The sequence below is a fragment of the Polyodon spathula genome, chromosome 25 (genome assembly GCF_017654505.1).
Source record: "Polyodon spathula isolate WHYD16114869_AA chromosome 25, ASM1765450v1, whole genome shotgun sequence".
Taxonomy (NCBI): domain Eukaryota; kingdom Metazoa; phylum Chordata; class Actinopteri; order Acipenseriformes; family Polyodontidae; genus Polyodon; species Polyodon spathula.
The window spans coordinates 1,670,297-1,692,792 of NC_054558.1; the positions used below are offsets into that span (position 1 = coordinate 1,670,297).

A 22,496-nucleotide genomic window follows, 5' to 3' on the forward strand; every position below is an offset into this window, starting at 1 on the left:
ATAAACACCAGATGTGCCCTTTTCTAGTTTAACCGGTGTTTTCTCTCCAAAAGGCGTAGAAAAAAATAGGGTTTTAAAATTCACCCCATTGTATGTATAACCACCAGGGGGCGCTGTAAGGCTTATATTTTAAACGCCACCGTTGCCACCTCTGGCAATCATTTCGGTCCTTGTTTTTTGCCCGGGTCTTTAACGCACGGCACAGCGATCGTGACGTGTGATGGTGCTCCAGAATACCGGCTCGGCTGATATAAGACTGGGAAAATGGGCGTGAATTGCTAGGAAACAGCAGCGCCGGTCTGTGTCCCGGTGTGGCGGTGACAGCAGCAGCAGCACCGCTGATAGGAGGGGTTCCTGGAGAGGGAGAGAGCGAGCGGAGGGGTGGCGGAGGCACGGCTGACGATGCGGCAGGAATAATATCGACCTTCTTATGATTCTGCTGCCTGGCGTTAGGATGAATGGAAACAGGAGCTTATCGATGGAAGACGGTCACCACATTTCCTGCAAGGCGTCGTGAAGCGCTGTATTATATATATATATAGATATATATATTTTTTTTTTTTTTGCATCTGACAATATTGCATTGCACACCGAGGGCTTGGCACGCTTTCACTGGTCCTGTTTCACAACAGCACTACCGAGCGAATAGCTAGCTGGGCGGAGAAAATCAGAAGACCAAAAAAAAGAGGAGTAACACTTATCTTTTTACATGCAAACATAAAAACAGACAACTAAAAAACCAAAGAGCGCGTTGATTTAGAACAAGAGTAGAAGGATCTGGGGGAGGAAATAGAATGTTTTAATCCTGTTGCTGCAAAAGTTTTGCATTTATTTAATATCTTGCAAGGTGCTTGACAATGTGAATTTAGAATCCTATGACCTTGCCAGGTGAATATATCGGTGTGTATATATTCTAATAATCCCGGTACACGTTCCGGCTGCAAACATGATGTGCGAGGTGATGCCCACCATCAGTGAAGGAGACCCCGCGGGTTCTCAGCGCGGCTCTCACAACGGTTCCGATTCGGAGTCCAATTTCGAACAGCTCATGGTGAACATGCTGGACGAGCGGGAGAAACTGCTGGAAACTCTGCGAGAGAGCCAGGAGAGCCTGGGGCAGACCCAAGGCAAGCTGCAGGAGACGCTGCATGAGCGAGACCAGCTGCAAAGGCAGATCACTTCGGCGCTGCCGCAGGTAAGAGCAGCCGTGTCATTCTAGCATGTCCTGCCACCGCAGGGGGGACCGGGGACCGGGGGGGCTGATTCAATCACCTAGACGCGGCTCCTAATAGGATGACGTCATCGCCGGCTCGTTCACGCGAGGGTCTCCCAGTCAGCGTTGCATGTGCACAATCAGTCCTTACAACGAATTCCAGACCAGTCTAATATTTACAGGGAAGCACGCTTGCGTAGTTTGCTGCAGGTTTACAATGCAACACTACAGCAATTAATAAAGGATTGCAGTGCGATTCTTATAGAGATTACTGGCCTGTTCACGATGAAGGACAGCAAGATTGACACATGACTCACATCTTTCTGATTCCTGAGTGACGAAAAAAGTCCGGTCAAATAGGTGTAGAGAGACCTGTAAGAATCTTTAATTGTTATTATCATGCAACAGGGCGTATATTTAATCTATTGTCGTGGTTCTATTTATGAAACAGAACAATGTTATATATATAACTTTATGTTTATGACGCCACAGTGTGTTTTATACCAGGTCCCACGTTGAGCAGCTCTGTCAAGCTTGATAATAATAATAAGAGCACTGCATGTAGCGCGCTCTATGGTTTAGCTTGCTTCGATTAACGCGTTATCGATGGCGTGTTCAAGCTGTCACAATTAACACGGCTGCACAGGCGATCGCTTAATTGCATTTACTTTCTAATACACTAATCCCCGAAAACGTTTTTTTTTTTTTCCTCTCACAATAATTGGTCCAGCAAAAAAATTAAAACCAAGACACAATAAACCAAAGAAACAATCCTGCAGATGTGTGTATTTACCGAGTGATTTGACCAGGCAGTGCCACGCAGGAGTTTCATTGCACAAGCAATAACACTAGGCATGGCTGTCATACAGGGCTCTGTCTGGCTTGCAATCCATTAAGACAGTGCTGCTTCTTTGTGGGGTTAATGCTGCTGTAATGTGATCCCTGTAGCAGACAGCATCACGCTATAACAGGAGTTATAAATACACCTTGAAGTGCCCTGAGCCAGTCTGCTGACAGCCCGGTGACAATCAAGAAGTGCCAGGTCTGGTACCCCAGAACAGTGTATCGCCAAAGATGCTCCACGCGATTTGAAAAAGAGTACAATAATTTTAGGTCTGCAGTTTACAAACTTGAGATGGGGTCTGTGAGTGTGTGTCTGTGAGTCTGTATGTGTCTGTCTGTGTGTGTGCCTGTGAGTCTGTGTGTGTGTGTGTGTGTGTGTGTGTGTGTCTGTCTGTCTGTGAGTGTGTGTGTGTGTGTGTGTGTGTCTGTGTGTGTGTGTGTGTGTGTGTGTGTGTGTGTGTGTGTGTGTGTGTGTGTGTGTGTGTGTGTGTGTGTGTGTGTCTGTGTGTGTGTGTGTGTGTGTGTGTGTGTGTGTGTGTGTGTGTGTGTGTGTGTGTGTGTGTGTGTGTGTGTGTGTGTGTCTGTCTGTGAGTGTGTCTGTGAGTGTGTGTGTGTGTGTGTGTGTGTGTGTGTGTCTGTGTGTGTGTGTCCATGTGTCTGTGTGTGTGTGTGTGTGCGTGTGTGTCTGTGTGCGTGTGTGTGTGTGTGTGTGTGTGTGTGTGTGTGTGTGTGTGTGTGTGTGTGTGTGTGTGTGTGTGTGTGTGTGTGTGTGTGTGTGTGTGTGTGTGTGTGTGTGTGTGTGTGTGTGTGTGTGTGTGTGAGTGTGTGTGTGTGTGCGTGTGTGTGTGTGTGTGTGTGTGTGTGTGTGTGTGTGTGTGTGTGTGTGTGTGTGTGTGTGTGTGTGTGTGTGTGTGTGTGTGTGTGTGTGTGTGCCTGTGAGTCTGTATGTGTGTGTGTGTGAGTGTGTGTGCCTGTGAGTCTGTATGTGTCTGTCTGTATGTGTGTGTGTGTGTGTGTGTGTGTGTGTGTGTGTGTGTGTGTGTGTGTGTGTGTGTGTGTGTGTGTGTGTGTGTGTGTGTGTGTGTGTGTGTGTGTGTGTGTGTGTGTGTGTGTCTTGTACAGATCAGCTGCAGTGTTGTTCAGACTGTGTTTGTTTGTCTACCTCACAGGGTTGAATCCTAGAATAGTTTCCCTCTTCCTGTTCACCTTACCCCTGCTGCTCTCACTCCCTGGTCTCTGTGACCTGGCAGGTTTGCGAAACCTTTCCAGTGTGATACAAACATCACAGGTCCGGACTCCCCACCTGGATCGCTGCTCCACACTATCTGCTGTGGAGGAGTGGGGGTGAATGAATGGAGTGTACATACTGTGCAATAATATGCCGATAATGACGAGCTTCACTCAAACAGTGATCTCGCATGTGACAGTCAGGCTGGCAGGCTTTAATGTCACTTTACAGGTCACCTGGGTGGTGTGTAGAATGTATTTAGCGAATTGAAGAAATGCACTGAAAGTGAAAAGCCCTTACGTCCCATGTTCCTGCTCTCTCATCTTTCTCAGTCCCTTCCCCATTCCATGGCCTGTGTTTCAGCTCCATTTACATCCTGCACAGCAGTTTTCTTATCTGTTAATCAATGTAGAGGCACAGCCCTGTCCTCAGCTTGCGTCTGAAATCATCTGAATGATTCCTTCTCTGAAGCACTTGAAAGGATCGCCTGCCTGCGAGTCCCTTTTTGAACAGCCTCCCCCCACACTGTCCATTTCCAAGGGTTTGTATTCTTGTCATTGCGGGAGCACTGGACTGGACAGCAGAAGGAGCAGAAAGCTGCCATAGCATTGTCACTGCCTCCTGCTTCGACAAATAGCTAAAATGCTTGCTCTCATTCTGTTTTTTTAAGGTGCTTTATAAACGGTTCTTTTTTGGCTCACCTAGTTAAGCACGACAGCCTGGACAGCAGTCATGCAAACTTGGAAAGAAGCCATGCCAAGCTGTCAACCTTGACTGAGGGACCGTCTGTTCGCTGTATCGCCTTCACACTCCCGCGGGGCTAGGTTTGGGCTCACATCGCACTACAGTGATCCCTGCTGGTCAGAAGGAGACTGGCTAGTCTGGCCCTCACTTAGGGTAAGAATAGGATGGGTTAAGAGCAGGAACAGAGGTTGGCTCTTTAGGGCTTTTCAAATTGGGTTAAAAAACAGGGGTGCAATGATTGAGGTATCAGTTCTTGTAGAAGATACTCAAACTCACCCAGTGTCAGAGTTTCCAGAATTATTTCCAGATAACTCTGCAGGTTTTCTGTGTGGTATAACAGATCCACCTTTAGGCACACTCGGTACCTTACTGAGACTGCAGAATGCACGACGCTGTGCTGCTGCAGCGGAATTGCTGTCACATTGTGAAGTGTTTTCCTTTCACATTGCTCCTGGGCGAACGCTAGCTGCAGCGACTGGGTATGCTGGAGCAAGCTGGCCTCCTCAAAGATTTCATTACAGGAACGTTCCTTCTTATATTACCAGCTGTAGACTGTGTACTGCAACTGATCTCCAGCTTCTATAATTGAACTTTACTGTGTTCCAACCGCTAGCTTCCTTACTAAAGACCTCGCTGCATAGACAAGCCCTCGTTCTTCAACTCTATGTAAATAATGTTAATAGCTTCCCATTTAAATGTTATCCAATTTCAAATGGTGTCCCTGGATTGCATCCACCACCTCTGGTCAGCTTCATCAAATAAAAAGGAGTCGTGTTTCACTAGTGACAGCCCTGAGAAAGTGTGTTTCTCTTCTGTAGAAAATGCTTACGGTGCACTGACATCCAAAGCATGATCAATCTGTCTGAATCCTTTGCCAGTAATGCAAACCCAAGAGGAGCCCGAGACAGGACTGCTGGCACACTCCCCAGGCCCAGGCAGCGAAGCCACAGTCTTCATTTGATATTCGCATCATCTTCTGCAGGGATCCTTCTCTGCACACATCAAGCCTGGCTTTGGTTTCCTCCAGTCCTCCGAGGGTTTCTGTGGACAGACGTTTGGAGTGACAGAGGCAGAGCAGAAGATTGAAATGGTCTCGTGAACAATAGCTTTCTGATGCTGCGAATGTGTCCTTTCAAATACTGTCAGTGGTTTCCTGCATTGTTTCTGATTTCTACAGCATAGGGGTGGAACTTTGACCGGTCGCCACTTCATAACAAATATCAAAAGTGCTCTGTTTAACAATGTCTGGAGCTCTGTTTGTGAGCGTACTGTTTGCACTGTATTTAAAACTGCTTGGATAAATGTTCTGAAGTGTCATTGACACGTTAATGGATAGAAACCATCTGTAGGTATTAATGTGGCCCTTAACAAATTAGAATTGATCTAAACAGTGCTCTGTGAAATCAATAACAGAAGGGCACACAAGCAGCATCTCTACCGGTGTCTTTGAAAGCTTGTTTCTGTCTTTTACAGCAACTACAGTAACTAGTTAGGTCCTAATTTAACATTTCAGTGATGCTTCGATCTGCAGCTGCTTGGATCAGGTGATGGCACAGACCGCTGATCCACTGCAGGGTTACGGCTCTCAGTAAGATCCAGACAGCGTCGTCCCTTATCAGGAGCGCTGTGCAGTGGCAGCTCCAAATCCCTTGCAGGTACCGTCAGTGCTTTGATCTGCTAACGGTCCCTGCTAATATAATGCTTTATCTTTAATAGATGTAGCTTTTCTATCTCCAAGCAACGTGTCGTGTGTGTGTGGATTTGTGAAACTCCCTGCCTGCTGATTTTAACCTCGGCTTGTGAAGTGGCCATTCAGCCTGGCTCCGGTTTCTTTCTTTCCTGCTGGAATAAGGGGCAGAGTGCCAGCTGGATCAATTGCTTCCGCGTGTTAAAAGCCCCCCAGCCCCCCCGCCCTACATTAGCCTGATCCGCAGACAGGGATACAGTGTTGACTCCCAGCCACCTGCTTAAGAATTATTTTACATGGCAAGTTCCTAGTACAGATCATTAAGAAAGACGCACTGCCCTGTCACTTTGCCATGAGTTAGAGATGCAAACTACACAAACTGTGTGATGTGACAAGAGCAAAAGGGAAAGACAGCTGGGTCTGTGAATATGTGATGGATCTGAAACTTCACAGCTTGAACTGCTTTGCAGTGGCTGTCTGGTTGTGTTTTTGGTGTTTTTAATTTTTTTAATTAAGTAATTAGCCCTGTGATGAGATGCGATGTGACTTTGTGCTGAAGCGCAGAGCCTGGCTGCAGCTGCTGATGTCGCTGAGCTCAGATTTGCTGTGATGATGTCATCATGGCGTTTGCATATTGAACTGGACTATTGCATCATTGCACTTAAACAAGTAACAACCTTATAGCTCTAATAGATCTCAACAGCTGATAATGTTTTGTAAAGAGATCTAGGTTTTAGCAAACATTTGAAAAGCTGATAGCTGGTTTCTATGCTAAATTAAAGATATCTACAGCCCTGCTTTCAGAGAGGAAGGACTGTCTGAAGAAGAGAGCTTTGATAAGTAGCACCAAGGTAACTGATCTAGTTGATCTGTAGATACAGGCAGATTGCGTCCACTGCTTGGTTCTGAACTGCGTAGACAGTGTGAAGCTAAAGGGTTAAAATACCTTGTTATGAAAGAGAGCTTGTTGACATCTTAGAAACGCTTTTGACAAAACAAATAGGACTGCAGAAAGACAACAACCACGTGCCTGTCATTTAGTCTTTAAAATAGACCCAGATCTGAGCTGCACCAAGTGGTTACCATGGCACCGGCTTGCGGAATCCTGAAACAGAGGGCTCTCATTGGAATTGGTTTGCTTGTGGAATCATGAAGCGGAGGGCTCTCAGTGGAATTGGTTTGCTTGTGGAATCATGAAGCGGAGGGCTCTCAGTGGAATTGGTTTGCTTGTGGAATCATGAAGCGGAGGGCTCTCAGTGGAATTGGTTTGCTTGTGGAATCATGAAGCGGAGGGCTCTCAGTGGAATTGGTTTGCTTGTGGAATCATGAAGCGGAGGGCTCTCAGTGGAATTGGTTTGCTTGTGGAATCATGAAGCGGAGGGCTCTCAGTGGAATTGGTTTGCTTGTGGAATCATGAAGCGGAGGGCTCTCAGTGGAATTGGTTTGCTTGTGGAATCATGAAGCGGAGGGCTCTCATTGGAATTGGTTTGCTTGTGGAATCATGAAGCGGAGGGCTCTCAGTGGAATTGGTTTGCTTGTGGAATCATGAAGCGGAGGGCTCTCAGTGGAATTGGTTTGCTTGTGGAATCATGAAGCGGAGGGCTCTCAGTGGAATTGGTTTGCTTGTGGAATCATGAAGCGGAGGGCTCTCAGTGGAATTGGTTTGCTTGTGGAATCACGAAGCGGAGGGCTCTCATTGGAATTGGTTTGCTTGTGGAATCATGAAGCGGAGGGCTCTCAGTGGAATTGGTTTGCTTGTGGAATCATGAAGCGGAGGGCTCTCAGTGGAATTGGTTTGCTTGTGGAATCATGAAGCGGAGGGCTCTCAGTGGAATTGGTTTGCTTGTGGAATCATGAAGCGGAGGGCTTGGAATTGGTTTGCTTGTGGAATCATGAAGCGGAGGGCTCTCATTGGAATTGGTTTGCTCATTGGAATTGGTTTGCTTGTGGAATCATGAAGCGGAGGGCTCTCAGTGGAATTGGTTTGCTTGTGGAATCATGAAGCGGAGGGCTCTCAGTGGAATTGGTTTGCTTGTGGAATCATGAAGCGGAGGGCTCTCAGTGGAATTGGTTTGCTTGTGGAATCATGAAGCGGAGGGCTCTCAGTGGAATTGGTTTGCTTGTGGAATCACGAAGCGGAGGGCTCTCAGTGGAATTGGTTTGCTTGTGGAATCATGAAGCGGAGGGCTCTCAGTGGAATTGGTTTGTTTTCCAGTGGCAGCTAGAGGTTCTGCTTTTTTCGTTGTCAGAGATTGTATAGAATAGATAAAAACACACCCCAGTTCTGGGATTCAAATACTGGAACAGTATACTGCAGTGCCCATGTACCTACTCATTCAGAGAACACCATTGGACATCACTGACTGTGGGAGGAGTCTAAAATACTGTCATCCACCAATCGGGAAGCAGACAAAAACTGCAGTTAAAATATACGACCAAACCCGCTTCTTCTCAGCAGTATCAACGCCACCCTTATTATCACCACATGTTACAATGGAGATCTAATCATATCACTGATATTCTATACGCAATATCACTTGATTTCCACTCCATTTCACTAACAGCAGTTTGCCATAGTAAAAGCATAGCAAAGTGTGGTAAAGCACAGTGGATGCCTGGCGCAGGTGAGCATGGTAAAGCACAGTGGATGCCTGGCGCAGGTGAGCATGGTAAAGCACAGTGGATGCCTGGCGCAGGTGAGCATGGTAAAGCACAGTGGATGCCTGGCGCAGGTGAGCATGGTAAAGCACAGTGGATGCCTGGCGCAGGTGAGCATGGTAAAGCACAGTGGATGCCTGGCGCAGGTGAGCATGGTAAAGCACAGTGGATGCCTGGCGCAGGTGAGCATGGTAAAGCACAGTGGATGCCTGGCGCAGGTGAGCATGGTAAAGCACAGTGGATGCCTGGCGCAGGTGAGCATGGTAAAGCACAGTGGATGCCTGGCGCAGGTGAGCATGGTAAAGCACAGTGGATGCCTGGCGCAGGTGAGCATGGTAAAGCACAGTGGATGCCTGGCGCAGGTGAGCATGGTAAAGCACAGTGGATGTCTGGCGCAGGTGAGCATGGTAAAGCACAGTGGATGCCTGGCGCAGGTGAGCATGGTAAAGCACAGTGGATGTCTGGCGCAGGTGAGCATGGTAAAGCACAGTGGATGCCTGGCGCAGGTGAGCATGGTAAAGCACAGTGGATGCCTGGCGCAGGTGAGCATGGTAAAGCACAGTGGATGCCTGGCGCAGGTGAGCATGGTAAAGCACAGTGGATGCCTGGCGCAGGTGAGCATGGTAAAGCACAGTGGATGCCTGGCGCAGGTGAGCATGGTAAAGCACAGTGGATGCCTGGCGCAGGTGAGCATGGTAAAGCACAGTGGATGCCTGGCGCAGGTGAGCATGGTAAAGCACAGTGGATGCCTGGCGCAGGTGAGCATGGTAAAGCACAGTGGATGCCTGGCGCAGGTGAGCATGGTAAAGCTCAGAGAAGTGTGGGAAGGACACATTCTTTGCACACCAACAAGCTGGTAAAGCGCCGAGCTTCAGAATAAACAGATGAGAGGAATCAGATGTTTCTTGAGCCCGGTCTGCTGCTGCAGCACATCCCAGCCATCGCCATGGGAACAGCATTCGCAAGCTGGCAGTGTGCCAGCAGCAGCGGAGGAAAATCAGTTTATAGCCTTGTCTTAACTTGCAATCGGCAACAAGGGACTGCGGTGGACATTACTGGGGTCTGTGAAAGAATTCAGAGGCACAGAACCTGAGCCAGCTTTCTGTCTGTGAAACAGCATCGTCAATACAGACAGCCACTGCAGCCATAACTAATGCACAGCATGACTGCAAAACGGTCTAATTGTTCTAGAGAGGCTCTGTGGTAGAGTGTACAGATCAGCCTCACAATATTGCATGTGTTTAATCACAGCTAACGCCACAGCCTGTCATTTAGAGCCCCCCACTCTTTGCACACGGTTAGCCTCTTGTTCTCAATCATGCAGAAGGAGCTGATTAAGGGAACTGTGCAGATCTGGGGACTAGTCGCTCTTTAAAACCCTTTCAGCTCATTCGCATGGCAGGCACACGCACCAACACCTGCAGCTAGGGTTGGTGCTTTAATGAGAAACGCACGAGAAGCGAGAAGATCTTTTCTGCCAAGTGATTCATCAGCACCTGTTTGCCCTCGAAATTCCCAGGAGATAAATTGGATTTGAGCTGTTAAAAGGAGATTCAGCCGTGGAGACAGTGGAGGTGGATGTCTCTGTGTGTGTGTGTGTGTGTGTGTGTGTGTGCGTGCGTGACAGAAGATGACATCACCGTTGGTGGAGTGCCACACAGAAGCTTGCAGGGCTGCTCAAGCCTTCACTGTGCTTTCTTACTCGACTCTCCAGAGCTGCAGTCCAGTGTAGGGCTACTGTCTGGGTGAAGGACTAATGCAGGATGACAGAAACGCTGATTGTGATGCAAATGATTGACTAATAGACTGGGGGGGGGGGGTCTTTATGTGAAGCGCTTCGTATTTACAGCTTGATTAATAATGCACTTGACTACAGCAACAACCCTTGCTCTTGTGGAAAGTTCTGATTTCCAAACCCTCGGCTTCACATGGAAAAGATGTGTTTCAGTAAATGAGGAATGAGTTTCAGTGCAGCGCCGGGCTGTCTGTTAACCGGACCGCAGTCTCCTCTGCAGCTTTCTCTACCCGTCTACCATGTTGCTGGACGGCCAGGGTTGTTTGCTTTGTGGTTCTTGAAATCCTGTGACACCCAGGAGAGCACCTGAAGCGTATCCCTTACACTGCAGAGGCTCCAGGGATTGCATAGTGTGTCTGAGATCAGCCGCGCCCCTTTCCTCCGCCCCTCACACTGAGAGGAGTCAGTGCTATGCAGTGATGTCAAACAGCAGCCTGGCTCAACACCAGGGAGCTTAAACCATGAAGCCTTACACTGTAAGAAACCATTCAAGCCTCTCCTGGCCAATCAGATCTCTCTCTCGATCTCTCTCTCTCTCTCTCTCTCTCTCTCTCTCTCTCTCTCTCTCTCTCTATATATATATATACATGCGTGTGTGTTTGTTGATCTGATTTGCCAACGGGGATCTGCCATATAGATTTCCAGGTGGAATTTCTTGTAGATTACAAAGATTTTGTTAACTGTGTCAAAACCTCCATTGTAATTGACTCTGTCTACTATTAACACAATAGTTTTTGAAGAGCTATAATATATTGTAGTGGTACAGACCTCTCTAAAAGGGTCTATGACAGCGAGACAACAAACTACATTTTTTTTTTTTTTTTTTTTTTTACAGGTATGGGTTTTTTTTCAGACGAAGCCTCCATTTACTTACATCACACATGTACACACAAGGGTTAAACGATAAAATAAAATCAGGTTTGGAGAAAAAGCTCTTCTTCAGCCACATGGAAAGAAAAGTAAACGCAGAGCAGAAAAATGATTATTATTTTTTTTTTTAAATGTTTTAATCATTTAAACATTGTGTAGACAATTTTATTATTATTTTTTTGTTTAAACACTGCAGTTATCCCTCATTTCAAACCTGTACTTTACTGTATATTCTGAACTGAATTTCAGCCTTCTGCCACAAGGGGGACCCAATAGATTTAGTGGTGATAGTGCGCCTCTCTCAAAGAGATGCAGGATTCGCAGGCTGTCGCAGCTCAGCACTGACTCTAGTCTGCACAGAACTCACTCTTCTCACAGTTCACACAGTGTCTTCAGACAACCCTTTAAGTACACCCCCAGTAACTACACTGGGGTGGTTGGATGCTAGAAAGTTATAGAACTATCTTAATGTTTAAATGTGCACAAAGAAAACAAGCAAAACATGAGTACATTTTCATAGCTCTCAACATTAACTTTAAAACTCCTTACGATTACAGCAGATATGTTAGAGTTATATGCAACAAGCTAAACCAGCTGTCAAGCGCATGACTGATAGTGCTGTAGTATTAACAGTAGGGCTGTGCATTAGCCCTGTAAATGTTCCAATCCTGCAGTTTCGTATTCCGCTCCCTGTGTTCCTGAGCGAACACGGAGCCTCTTTGCAGCGTGGAGCGTGGTTTCAGGAGACTGGGTTTCAAGCCCCTGCATGGCACACCAGGCAGGGAGACTTGGGGTTTGGTACGGCAGAGTTCCCTCAAACCAGGTCTCCTGGAACAAGGTTTCAAGCTGCTGTTTAACACAGCATTGGAACAATTCAGAACACAGACCCTGGAGTAGACTCATCCTCACATCAGTCAGCGTTTCTCAAAGCCTAAAAACAGAAACAAGAGACAGTTAGCAAGCACATCAGCAAGATCTGCTCTCTGTACAGTCAAATCATGAGCAAATCACTGAGCTGCCTCCCTCACTCTCTAAGAGAAAGGGTGCTCCCTCCAGTCAAATCATGAGCCTGGAGACTGAGCTGCCCCCCTCACTCTCTAAGAGAAAGGGTGCTCCCTCCAGTCCAGTCCAGTGATTGGCACTCACCCAGCTCATCCAGCCACCCTGCTTTTGAACCCAGCCCTTCAGATCTGTGTTCAGGAAGTGTGTCATCGCCTGGCGGAGAGACGGGGACAGCTCTGGACTCTTCTTATAAGCATATAAAGCCATCGCCGTGGCGACCTGCAGTGTGCTCATACTGTCCAGCTCCGAGGGTTTGCAAAGGCCATTCACTGTCTGTGAGAACACTGCTATTACCTGAGAGAAATGGAGAAATGCGTTTGAAATACTGCAGCTCTGCAAGGCTGGAGACACCATCACTTTAGACAATCAACAGAGAAAGAGAGAGAGAGAGAGAGGTATATAATGAAGACAACTCAGAACTCTGCTTGTCTGGAGAATCCCAAGTGCTGGGTGTGACCAACCTTCCTCATTCCAGAACACGATCAAAGTGAAGACGATGTTGAAACAGCATCAGATTCGAAGCTTTCCATTACCTGCTCTGGAGAAGCGCCCTTGGCTTTTTCCACCAGCACATCCACATGGCACTGAACGAACGACTTGTCAATCAAGTCACTCAGTTCTTCAATCTTCTCAGCAATCAGTGTGGCATCGAATGACTCGTCATCTGCTGAAAACACAGACATTATGGGAGACGTGTGTACAGAGTGTATAGTATATAGAGTGTGTATAAAGGGAGCTTTAGGGACTGTTAGGGTCAGCTGGTTTCTAACCAAGTCAATCTGTGCTTTGTAGACACTGCATTTTTGCAGTTTTGGAGCCTTTACCTTGGTAAAAACTAAAGGCACACACAAGGAATAAGTTATCAGAGTCTGAACAGGTCTGACATGAGCCGGGCTGCTGTACTGTGCTGTGCATGGGAGCCTTTGTGACATCCCTGTATGGTGGGCAGCGTTCCATATATGCTCTACGGATTTGAAATCCAAGTGAAAGTCAGTGGCAACGGGATTTGAATAGTTTTTATGTTTTTCATAACAGCAAAACAGGTTTAATGAAATTTGAATTAGTATCTTACCCTTTTTTTTAGTGGATTTTTTGTTGGGTCTGAAATCAGGACAGGACACAATCTTGCGTATCGGTGTGATGGCCCCTGCGAATACAACAGAGTGGGTGGGTTGGTTTTGAATCTAATGTAGGTGGGTTAGTTTTGAATCTAGTCCACACACACTGGTCGTGCTCTCCGATAAAGATGAAGAGAGAGAAGGGATGCTCCTAATATCACTTGGGAATTCATTCCAGAGGGTAGGAATCAAACAGATATACAACTCTGCTGCTGCAGAAGCACGGGGCATGGCTATCTGATCAAATGGGTTGCAAACATCAAGCAAAAAATAAATAAATCAATCAATAAATCAATAATAATCTGGACAACACTGTAAAGACCAGCCTGGCATGCTAAACCATATTAATAATCATGGCAAACCAGGACAAACTGAGATTAATGCACAGAAAAAGCAAAGGAAAAAACTGAAAAAAAAAAACAAACCAATGTGGTCAACTTATATAAAGGAATATATACAACAGATTTCAGCGGGCACCCTATCTCAAGTGTAGCGGTATCACAGTGCTATCCATTTTCTGCAATGTAAAAGGACTGCGGGTGGAGATGCTATCGTCCATTAGTAATGAAACCTTCACTGTGGCACTGAAACAGTTAATTGTTACTGCATGGTAACACAAACAGTGGATTGTGTACACAAAACACCACCACAAAATCGAAGGTCATTTCAGAGCAGGCCTGCTGTTTCAGGGGTGTGTTTTCAAAGGCATCTTTTTTTTTTTTTTTCAGTTTGAGTGTAAGCAGAGAATCTGGCGGCGCGGGGGTTAGCGCTGCTGCCTCCCAGCTCCAGGGTCCCGGGGTCCCGGGTTCGACTCCGGCCTCGGGGGTCTATCTGCGTGGAATTTGCATGTTCTCCCCGTGTTCGCGTGGGTTTCCTCCCACAGTCCAGAGACATGCTAGACTGGCCTCCAGCAATCAATTGTCCTGCCTAATCACAGTATGCTACGCACGCAGGTTTGGTGTTTAATATAACACATTCTTACCTAATTGCCGGTCGAAGAGCTCCTGCACCACTAAAGCCGTTTCCTCCTCCACGGTGTTTGTGCTGGCCATGTTTCTGTATTGAAAGATGAGAAGCCTCTCGTTTCGTTTCAGAGTGAAACTTCCTGGACCAGCCCTTCTCCGTGCTCTTCGTATCATACAGACGCACATGCAGTAAGGTCCTAGCGCTGGCTGCGCTCCAGAGAGCCTGTGTGGGACACGCTTCTGTGCGACACATAGATTGCTACTTGTGTTGCGCTTGACCGCGTTTTTTCTTTCATTTTCGGATTTGCTTGTGTTATTGTAACACTTATTGTTACTGTGTTTCTGTAACTAAGTAGTGAATCCATTGTTCATTTCCCATGGAGAGACGCTCCGCAGTTCCTCGGTTATTTTTAAAAACATGTTGCCCACAGCAACGACACGGACAGCGCACTTTTAAGCAGCGTCTTGTCTGTTTAATGATGCAGCTCTATTCCGGGAATCTCTCGGTCCCATTACTGCTGTTATCCAGCAAAAATCAGCTTTTTAACAATCAATTTACCCCCTAGTCCAGTATATTCATGTTTACTTTATTAATTGAAATGTAATCTAAACAGTGCCTGACCAATGATTCTGCACTGTGCACGATAACTTAGTGTGAGTGTGCGGCACTAAAACCGACCCCACTTTTTAATTATTAGTTCCCTCTGCAAGTGAAAACGATGTTTGTTGCATTTTTTTTATGTGACACGGTCCCCAGTCTGAATACAGCCAATGTAATCACTGTGTGTGTGTCTGAATTTCTTGGGAAAACAACATTATTTTGACAGGAAGCGGGCCAGAGTTGTGTAACCCGGTGCAAACTGAGCCCAGTCGATGGCGCTGTGATGCTTCGTGCTGAAGCCTCAGGAAAATTTATAAACCTCTATAATGTGTCTGTATATACGAGGCTCGGAGTGGAATCCAGAATACCAATAAGTATTGAAGTGCTTTGTATCATCTGTCCTAGCTCACAAAACATGTAAAAAACGAATTGCATTTTTTTCAGCGTGTCTTACACATTCACTAACACGCACATTTGAATGCATCTTTTTCAACAGTGCTGGAATACAGCACGGGAGCTGTGTCGTGTAGGTTTCGTCACTCGTTTCTTTTTTAAATCCAGAGACTTCACGGGTGCTGTTTTCTCCGGTTGCCTGCGTTTCCTCTATAAATACAGCTATCAGTGTGAAGAAGCGCTTGCCAGAATGTGCTAATTGGGTTATTTCAGTCAGAGTTACTTGGTGGACTTTTGCTGTCGAGCTAAATTTAAGCTATGCTTGAAATAGCACAGGGGGGAAAAACCACGACGTCGCGTCTGCTTATCTGTGCGTGTCGTGCAGCCAGTGCAATGCGAGGCCATCCCTCACCTGGCCGTCTTTTAAACAGCGTGGATATCGGGCCGCAGCTGGGCCACTTCTGAACGTGCCGGGCTGAGAACTTCACTCACTGTTACCGTGCGGGGTAGCGCTGCACCCCGCCTTCAGACACACACCGCACCGCTTCACTTGCTCCGAGTGACTGCTCGGATCTCGCTGCTAGCGTGTTTATTGCTGCACGGCCAGTGCCTGTGTCTGTATTGGGAAGTGTGGTGACATGCCCTGAATGATTTGGAACGGGACACCGCGGCTTCTGATTTTAAATAAACCTCTTCGCGCTTTAGCCATTACGAGCCCGCTTATTGGCAGGGCGGCTATGGTTGCCTGGCCATGGACCTCGTCGACACCTCTGTGAAAATCCGTCTGCAAAATGGGCTGCACTTCAACACTTGCATGTATCAGGTAAAGGACAAGTTCGACTCTGCGTTCTTGTATTAGGAAGACTTCCAGTGTGCGGTGGTAGGCTATATAGATCTGTATTGTTATTGCAAATTAAAACACGAACGTGCTTTTGACGGCTCTGGGATTGTTGTATGAAGGGGTGATTTGCAGAACGATAACCGAATAAAAAACACTTATTTTAAAAGATAATCTCTTTATTACCCGCAGTGAGTACCGCGTAGCAGGCAGGTGCGCGCATTAACACGTGATTCATGCATTAACAATGAAATATTTAGCGATTGTATTTCTTTATAATTACTTAATAAGCCAGGTTGTGCATAATCAATGAAGCCCAGTTTCACAGACCACTCATCTCGGTAGTTCACAGCTAGCAGATCAAAGCGCCTCGGTGCAATGCAATACCAGCTGCACAGGGGTGTGCGAGGTTGTGAATGCGGTGAGGCTAGTCAGTCTTCAAGGTGCACAGCCGGATGCGGGTTTATTGTTGATGAAACACTGAGGAAGTACGGTGTGTGTTCTAGCTGCTCGAACCCAATTCCGAGGCGGTAACAAAGAGCAAAGCCAGGCAGGTCTGTTTTCCAAGAAACAGAGAGCACGGGAGCCTAAAGCAGTGATCCAGGGGTCATGTTTTTATAACCGAACGTAACTGTGGGGAAACACGCCGCTTTATAGCTGCGAAACTGTTTTTAAACCTGCACGGATAAAAGATGCTGCTATGAAACAGTGGTTGTAAGTAGGTTCGTGCGAAGCTGTCTGTGTATTTGTGCATTTGCATCGAGTCAGTGCCAGCGAGCAGGGATATCGCAAGGAATCGAAGCCTGCATCGCCTCCTTTGTATTTCGATTCTGTGACGCAGAATCAATTTGCAGAATAATTTGACTTGCACAAGAAGGCTGCTGCCTCGAGCCCAAAATATCATCTCTATTGGTTTTCTAGTAAAACGCTGTCTCTACAAAAATGTCATTTATACCCTACCATTGCTGCAAGTAGCTGAAGCCCTTCTAAGAGCTGGTGAGCAGGTAGCGTGCTGCTGTAGCAGGATATGCGCTCCAGATCCATTGTGTTGCCGTTGCTGTGATCTGGGATTTAGGGGAATAAACCAGTATTTGAATGATATTCCAGTTAGGTTTTTCCAAACTTCACCTGTAGCATTCTTTATAGAATTCAGAATCCTGTGTGCAAAATATGGTAACAATTTAGATGAAGTGTCTCTAATTACTGTGTATTTATGTACAACGCTATTATGCATAGTTACAATGTACTTAATGTGTAAGCTGTATTGCATGATACAGCCCTAGCCCTTTTCCATGGTCTCTCCTAATCCTCTGGGAACTGTCATATTGGATGAAGCAAGCTATTACCGGCTAATTGCAAGAGCCCTAAAATGTGTGCAGAGCTCCTATTCCTATAAATACTCGGTGGTCATGTGTGCTAATTTTAAACTGGGGCAGCTGCAGCGAGGAGGAAGATAAATAATTCCAGCTGCCTTCCCGACGCTGCGGTCTGGGCTCATCCGTTACCCCGCAGGGCTGCCCCAAACAGTGTGGTCTGTGCAAGAGGTGGAAAGGATTTCTGATTCCCAGCAGGGTGAAAACAGTCAAACTGCGGAGCACGCGTGGACCAATAAACCACTGCTCAATCTAATCAACTTTTGAGAAAAAAAAAAAACAACCTCATATAGCCCTGCAGAGAGGATCCTGCTTCTGAAAAGACTCCGCCTTCGCGGCGCAGCGTCTGGAACAGAGGTCCACCTGGGGCACGATTAAGAGTCACTATTCTGAACTCCAGAACCCCCAAATAATAAAAAAGCAGGTGATCTCCAAATCAATCTCTAAAAACAGTGCAATTTCAATATTAATCAAAAATATAAATAATTCAGAAAAAATAAAATAAAACTTGTAAGCTTGGGGTCTGGAGACGAGTGTAAAACAACCATAGATAATTAAACCCAAATATTAAACGGGGTTTTAAACATGTGGGCCGTTTTGCTGCTGTAACGTGCGTCTTTGAGTGCTGTGCTGAGCAGTCTCTGGGGTGCTGTTGAGACCCAATTAGAACATGTTTGCTGCTGAAGACAGTCAGGACGTGACAAACAGCAGGCAGGTGAAACTAGCCCTGGGAAAGTTTAGAGGATCTGTTATTATTATTATTATCATTAGTATTATCCAAAGTGGGTTACAGGGACCAGGCAATGGACAGTGCAGCAACAGCTGCTGCTGCAGAGTCACTTGCAGTAGGACCTCGGTCTTGCGTCTCGTGTTGTTAGCTGTCTTTTTGGACATGGTGGTTTTGCACCTTTTTGTTTTTCTTTCTTTTCTGTTGGAAATCAATCCAGCCCGGGTTCCGGTGCTGGCGTCTCAGCCCCCTGTGTCTCTCGCTCTCTCGCTCCTCTGCAGCGGACTCCCACACTCGCTCCTGTAGAAGCCGGAGTGACGGCAGGGTAATGGTCTTCCTCTTCGGATCAGGGTTCCTGTGGTTTTGTGCGCACTGCTGCTGACTGTGCACTAGGTGGCGCTGGAACGGTATAATATCCAGTCTGCTAATGTCTGGGGCAGGCAGCTTGAACTCAAGAGCAACTCCTGAACAAACTTTCATAACGCACTGAGAGGGGGTGGTGTGCCGTGTGTCAGGAGTGAGTGATGGTGTGTGTAAACTGATGTAACAGACATGACGAGACACGGCAAAGCTGAGGGTTTAGTGGATTATAAGAGGACCACAGCGCAGTGTCTTCACCAGCCAGGCTGTTGCAAGTCGTGCCAGTGGGAGCTGCACGGCTGTTTGTGAGGTGCTGTGCTCCACAGAGAGAGTGTGGGGGCAGGAAGCTGTTGCTTGCTGGATTATTGATTGCTCAGGGTAGCTGGCTCGGGCAGCGCTTTGAGCTGCCAAGCACACAGAAAGGGATCCTGGTCTTTTACGATGGGGGTGTGGGGGGCTACTTCAAAACCCTCTAACTTGGGTGCAGCATCATCTAATTCATTTCACTACAACAGGGAGCCAGCTTGAAAAAAAACAACCATTTCTCCATCAGTTTTATTTCTGTTAATTGTTTTGGTAGTGACGGAGCCGCTGAACCGCACAGAGCTTCCCTCTGAAAGGCTAAAGTGAGCAGCCCTGTTCATCGAGTCCAGGGCCCTGGGGTGCGCCAGTCTGTTCAGATATAGAACTGTTACGTTTTGCAGGAGCACAAGCCTACACGTTTAAAGCCCCAGGATAGCAAACCTCTTCCAGATGAATCGTGTGTGTGTGTGTGTGTGTGTGTGTGTGTGTGTGTGTGTATGTGTGTGTATATATATGTATATATATATGTGTGTGTATATATATATATATATATATAGTTCTTGTACTGTACGGCGCTCAGCATATTAATGACAGACTTGTTGATTTTGTGAGATTAATGTGTGATGCTGTCCTCCATATACACATTACCAAGGGAATACTGCAGTGCAGAAAATGAGAAAGGTTCAGTTTATGTTATCTACCTTGCTAGTATATAATTATTATATACATTATCTTACCTGTTTAATATTATTTGTGTTCTGTATCATTGTCTATTGTTTGGCATTGCAATGCAAGTAGTTCATTGCAATTGCTTTATATTTATGTCTAGAGAACCCCAAGTGCCCCTGGTTCCCTTCAAATCACGAGACAATGTAACCTTTCAACTTTGTCACCTGTCATCTCTGTTTATGTAGAATAGGCAGGGCTGGCAGTGTTGAAAGGTCCCATTGTCTCGTGATTTGAAGGGAGCGAGGGGCACTTGGGGTTCTCCAGACTGGCTCAGGTTTCGAGGCAGTGATAATGACTGTGGACCGCTGTGTCCCTGGATGCCAGCAGTGTAATGGGTGACTGCAGGCAGACTGCTCACTGCAGGATCCTTTGTGCTTCCAGGAGTTTGCAACCCTAACGAAGGAGCTGAACGGGTGCAGAGAACAGCTGCTGGAAAAAGAAGAGGAGATCTCTGAACTGAAAGCAGAGAGGAACAACACGAGAGTGAGTGATGCGGCAGTGTAACCCCATTGTGATAGCTGGACTGTGCCAGCGCTCTCATTGTGACTCTGTGTGTGTGTCCGTCCTCCTGACAGCTGCTACTGGAGCACCTGGAGTGCCTCGTCTCGAGACACGAGCGCTCCCTGAGGATGACGGTGGTGAAGAGACAGGCCCAGCCTCCCTCTGGAGTCTCCAGCGAGGTGGAGGTCCTGAAAGCCTTGAAGTCCCTCTTCGAGCATCACAAAGCGTTGGATGAGAAGGTGAGAGATGTGGAGAATGAGGAGTCCTTTCACTGAAACAGGCCCGGCCTCTTCCGCTAATGTACAGCTGATATACTGACTCCGACACGCGAAGAGAAATGACCTTCAAGTGGGTGCAGCTGAAGAAACGCTGTCACAAGTCTTATTACCTGTCACACTATTGCATTGACTGTGTAGTTCTCAGGTGTGCTGCCACTGTGTTGAGTGGCGATTGTGTGAGCACCCACGGTCACTGAGATCCTGTCCCGTTGCTGAATAGTTGCACACACATAGTTCTAGTGAAACACATCACATGACCATATGAATCGATTTCCATGCATTGTGACTATTAGATTTTTTTTTAATTATCTAAATTGTCCAGTTTTGTGGGCCAGTCTGTGCATTTTAAATAGACCTTTGTTATTTCTGTTTACTGTGATTTATTGATCGTCATTGATTTGATTGATTAACTGTCTTGGAGTCTCACATACATCTGTTCTCTTGCTTAATTTAAATAATAAAGTCTTCTCAATGCATGACATCGCTATGTGTAATCATTTGCACATTTCAGGTCTTTGGTGTAGATTCCACATGTGTGCTTCTTGCTAATCCTAATAGTGTACTCCAGGCATGATCCTTGTTACCAGTATTAGGAAGTGGGTTGCTGATTATACCTGTATAACCCGACTCTTCAGCCTGCCCTGATCCTCTAATGAACCGGCACTTCTTTCCCTCCCTGTAGGTGCGTGAGCGACTGAGAGTGTCTCTGGAGAGAGTGACAACCTTGGAGGGGCAGCTAGCAGCCGCCAGCCAAGAGGTAGCACACCCATGCAGCTTGTACAGCGCTGCATTCCACGCAGCACCAGCCTCGCATTCCCATTGCGTTTCACTAATCCCTCGGCAGAGATTCTGTGTGAGATGAAAGCTCTATAAACACAAATGCAGGCACAGTGGTTACGCCTTCACTGGGCTGCATTACACATCGTTAGGCTTTGATTACGGGGAACTTTTAGAAGGGATGTGACACGTCAGTGTTTTCTTAACTAATGCATGCTTGTTGGTTTTTTTTTTTCTTAGATCTTTTTCAGTCGTTGCATCATGGTGACTTATTTATTCGACCTCGGAAGTTTAAAAAGCTTCATCATTGCCTGACTAGCGCTCTCGGAATCATGTCTGAACTCCAAGTGCATCTGGTACACTTGAGTGCAACCAATAACCGGTCCCCCCTGAAACCAAAACCAAAAACATTTGCTCCATATTCGATCTCATTTCAACTTAAACCCTGAGCAGCCTTCACACACACGCACGCACACACAGTAAGAGCTTGGGTGTTAAACTCTTTTCTGAAATACAGAGCAAGCCCTTTGATACGAGAACCTGCTAATCCCCCTTCCATGCAGCTCCACTATCTGTATTCTGTTATGTATATTTCTGACCTGACACGTGTGAATAAACATTTATTGGAAAGGTGTCTCCCCTAAACAGCAGAGGGTTTACAGTGTAGACATCTCCACCTGGACCCCCCTCTACAGGAGATGTGCTTGGCACGTTTGGAAGCAGTGCTGGGGTATTTGCTGAGTTTTCCGTGATTTGATTTCTAGCGCTGTGTTGCTGGATGAAGAAACTGCACCGTAAGCAAAAACACACCCCCCAGCATGCCAGGTGCAGCGCTTGAGCAGCATCAGTTCCACTAATGTGTCTAAAACCTGGAATCGAGAGCAGCTGAGATCCAGGCACGCATCATCTGGAACTGCCCCCCCCCGTTTACATGACAGCAGTCCCATTGCTCAGTGATATCCACTGGCAATGCACTGTAATGCTTCCACACTGTAGCTTTGACCATAGTGTGATTTAGTCCCAGGATCTGAATAAATCTGCAAAACCAGAATGCCTTGCTGTGTTTTCTGATTGAATCCTCCTCTATGTTCTCGTGTTGCTTCCCAGCTTTCAGTGCTAAGACAAGGGCACCCCCAGAGGAAGGACAAGCCCGAAGGAGATCACGTTGATGGGACAGAACCAGTGCCCAAGCCAACCTGGAAGGTGGGTTAATGGTAGTGATGGGAATGCGCTAGTGCGCACGGCTTTCTTTACAGCACACAATGCAATGCAATCGAAACCGGCAAAAAAGAACCTGCCCTGATAAGCAGAGGCAAAGTCAGACACCACAGAGGCGGGCCAGGCCCCCGCCTTTGTACTCATGTTGTTCTGACTGCAAGGAAGCAGGAGCTCATGCTTGTCTGTCAAATCTCCTTTACAGTGGAAGGAAGTAT

The 22,496-nt window shown here is 46.7% G+C and overlaps 2 protein-coding genes across 2 annotated transcripts in view; one reads left to right on the forward strand and one right to left on the reverse strand.

Annotated features, from left to right (window-relative positions):
• The first annotated feature begins 184 nt into the window (after positions 1-184).
• The window catches only part of LOC121300193 (liprin-alpha-4-like), a 43,518-nt gene continuing 21,206 nt past the window's right edge, over positions 185-22,496 (forward strand). The window contains exons 1-5 of the mRNA XM_041228689.1: positions 185-1,195; positions 19,889-19,990; positions 20,083-20,247; positions 20,969-21,043; positions 22,171-22,266. Coding sequence (XP_041084623.1) covers positions 947-1,195; positions 19,889-19,990; positions 20,083-20,247; positions 20,969-21,043; positions 22,171-22,266 — 687 coding nt within the window. The 5' untranslated portion in view covers positions 185-946. The remainder of the gene's footprint in view (positions 1,196-19,888; positions 19,991-20,082; positions 20,248-20,968; positions 21,044-22,170; positions 22,267-22,496) is intronic.
• LOC121299602 lies at positions 11,182-14,491 on the reverse strand. Its single transcript, XM_041227424.1, has 5 exons — positions 14,201-14,491; positions 13,173-13,247; positions 12,634-12,764; positions 12,185-12,394; positions 11,182-11,969 (listed from the first exon to the last, which is right to left on the reverse strand). Exons 1-5 carry the CDS (start codon positions 14,367-14,369, stop codon positions 11,949-11,951), a joined length of 606 nt encoding a protein of 201 aa, XP_041083358.1. The 5' UTR covers positions 14,370-14,491; the 3' UTR covers positions 11,182-11,948.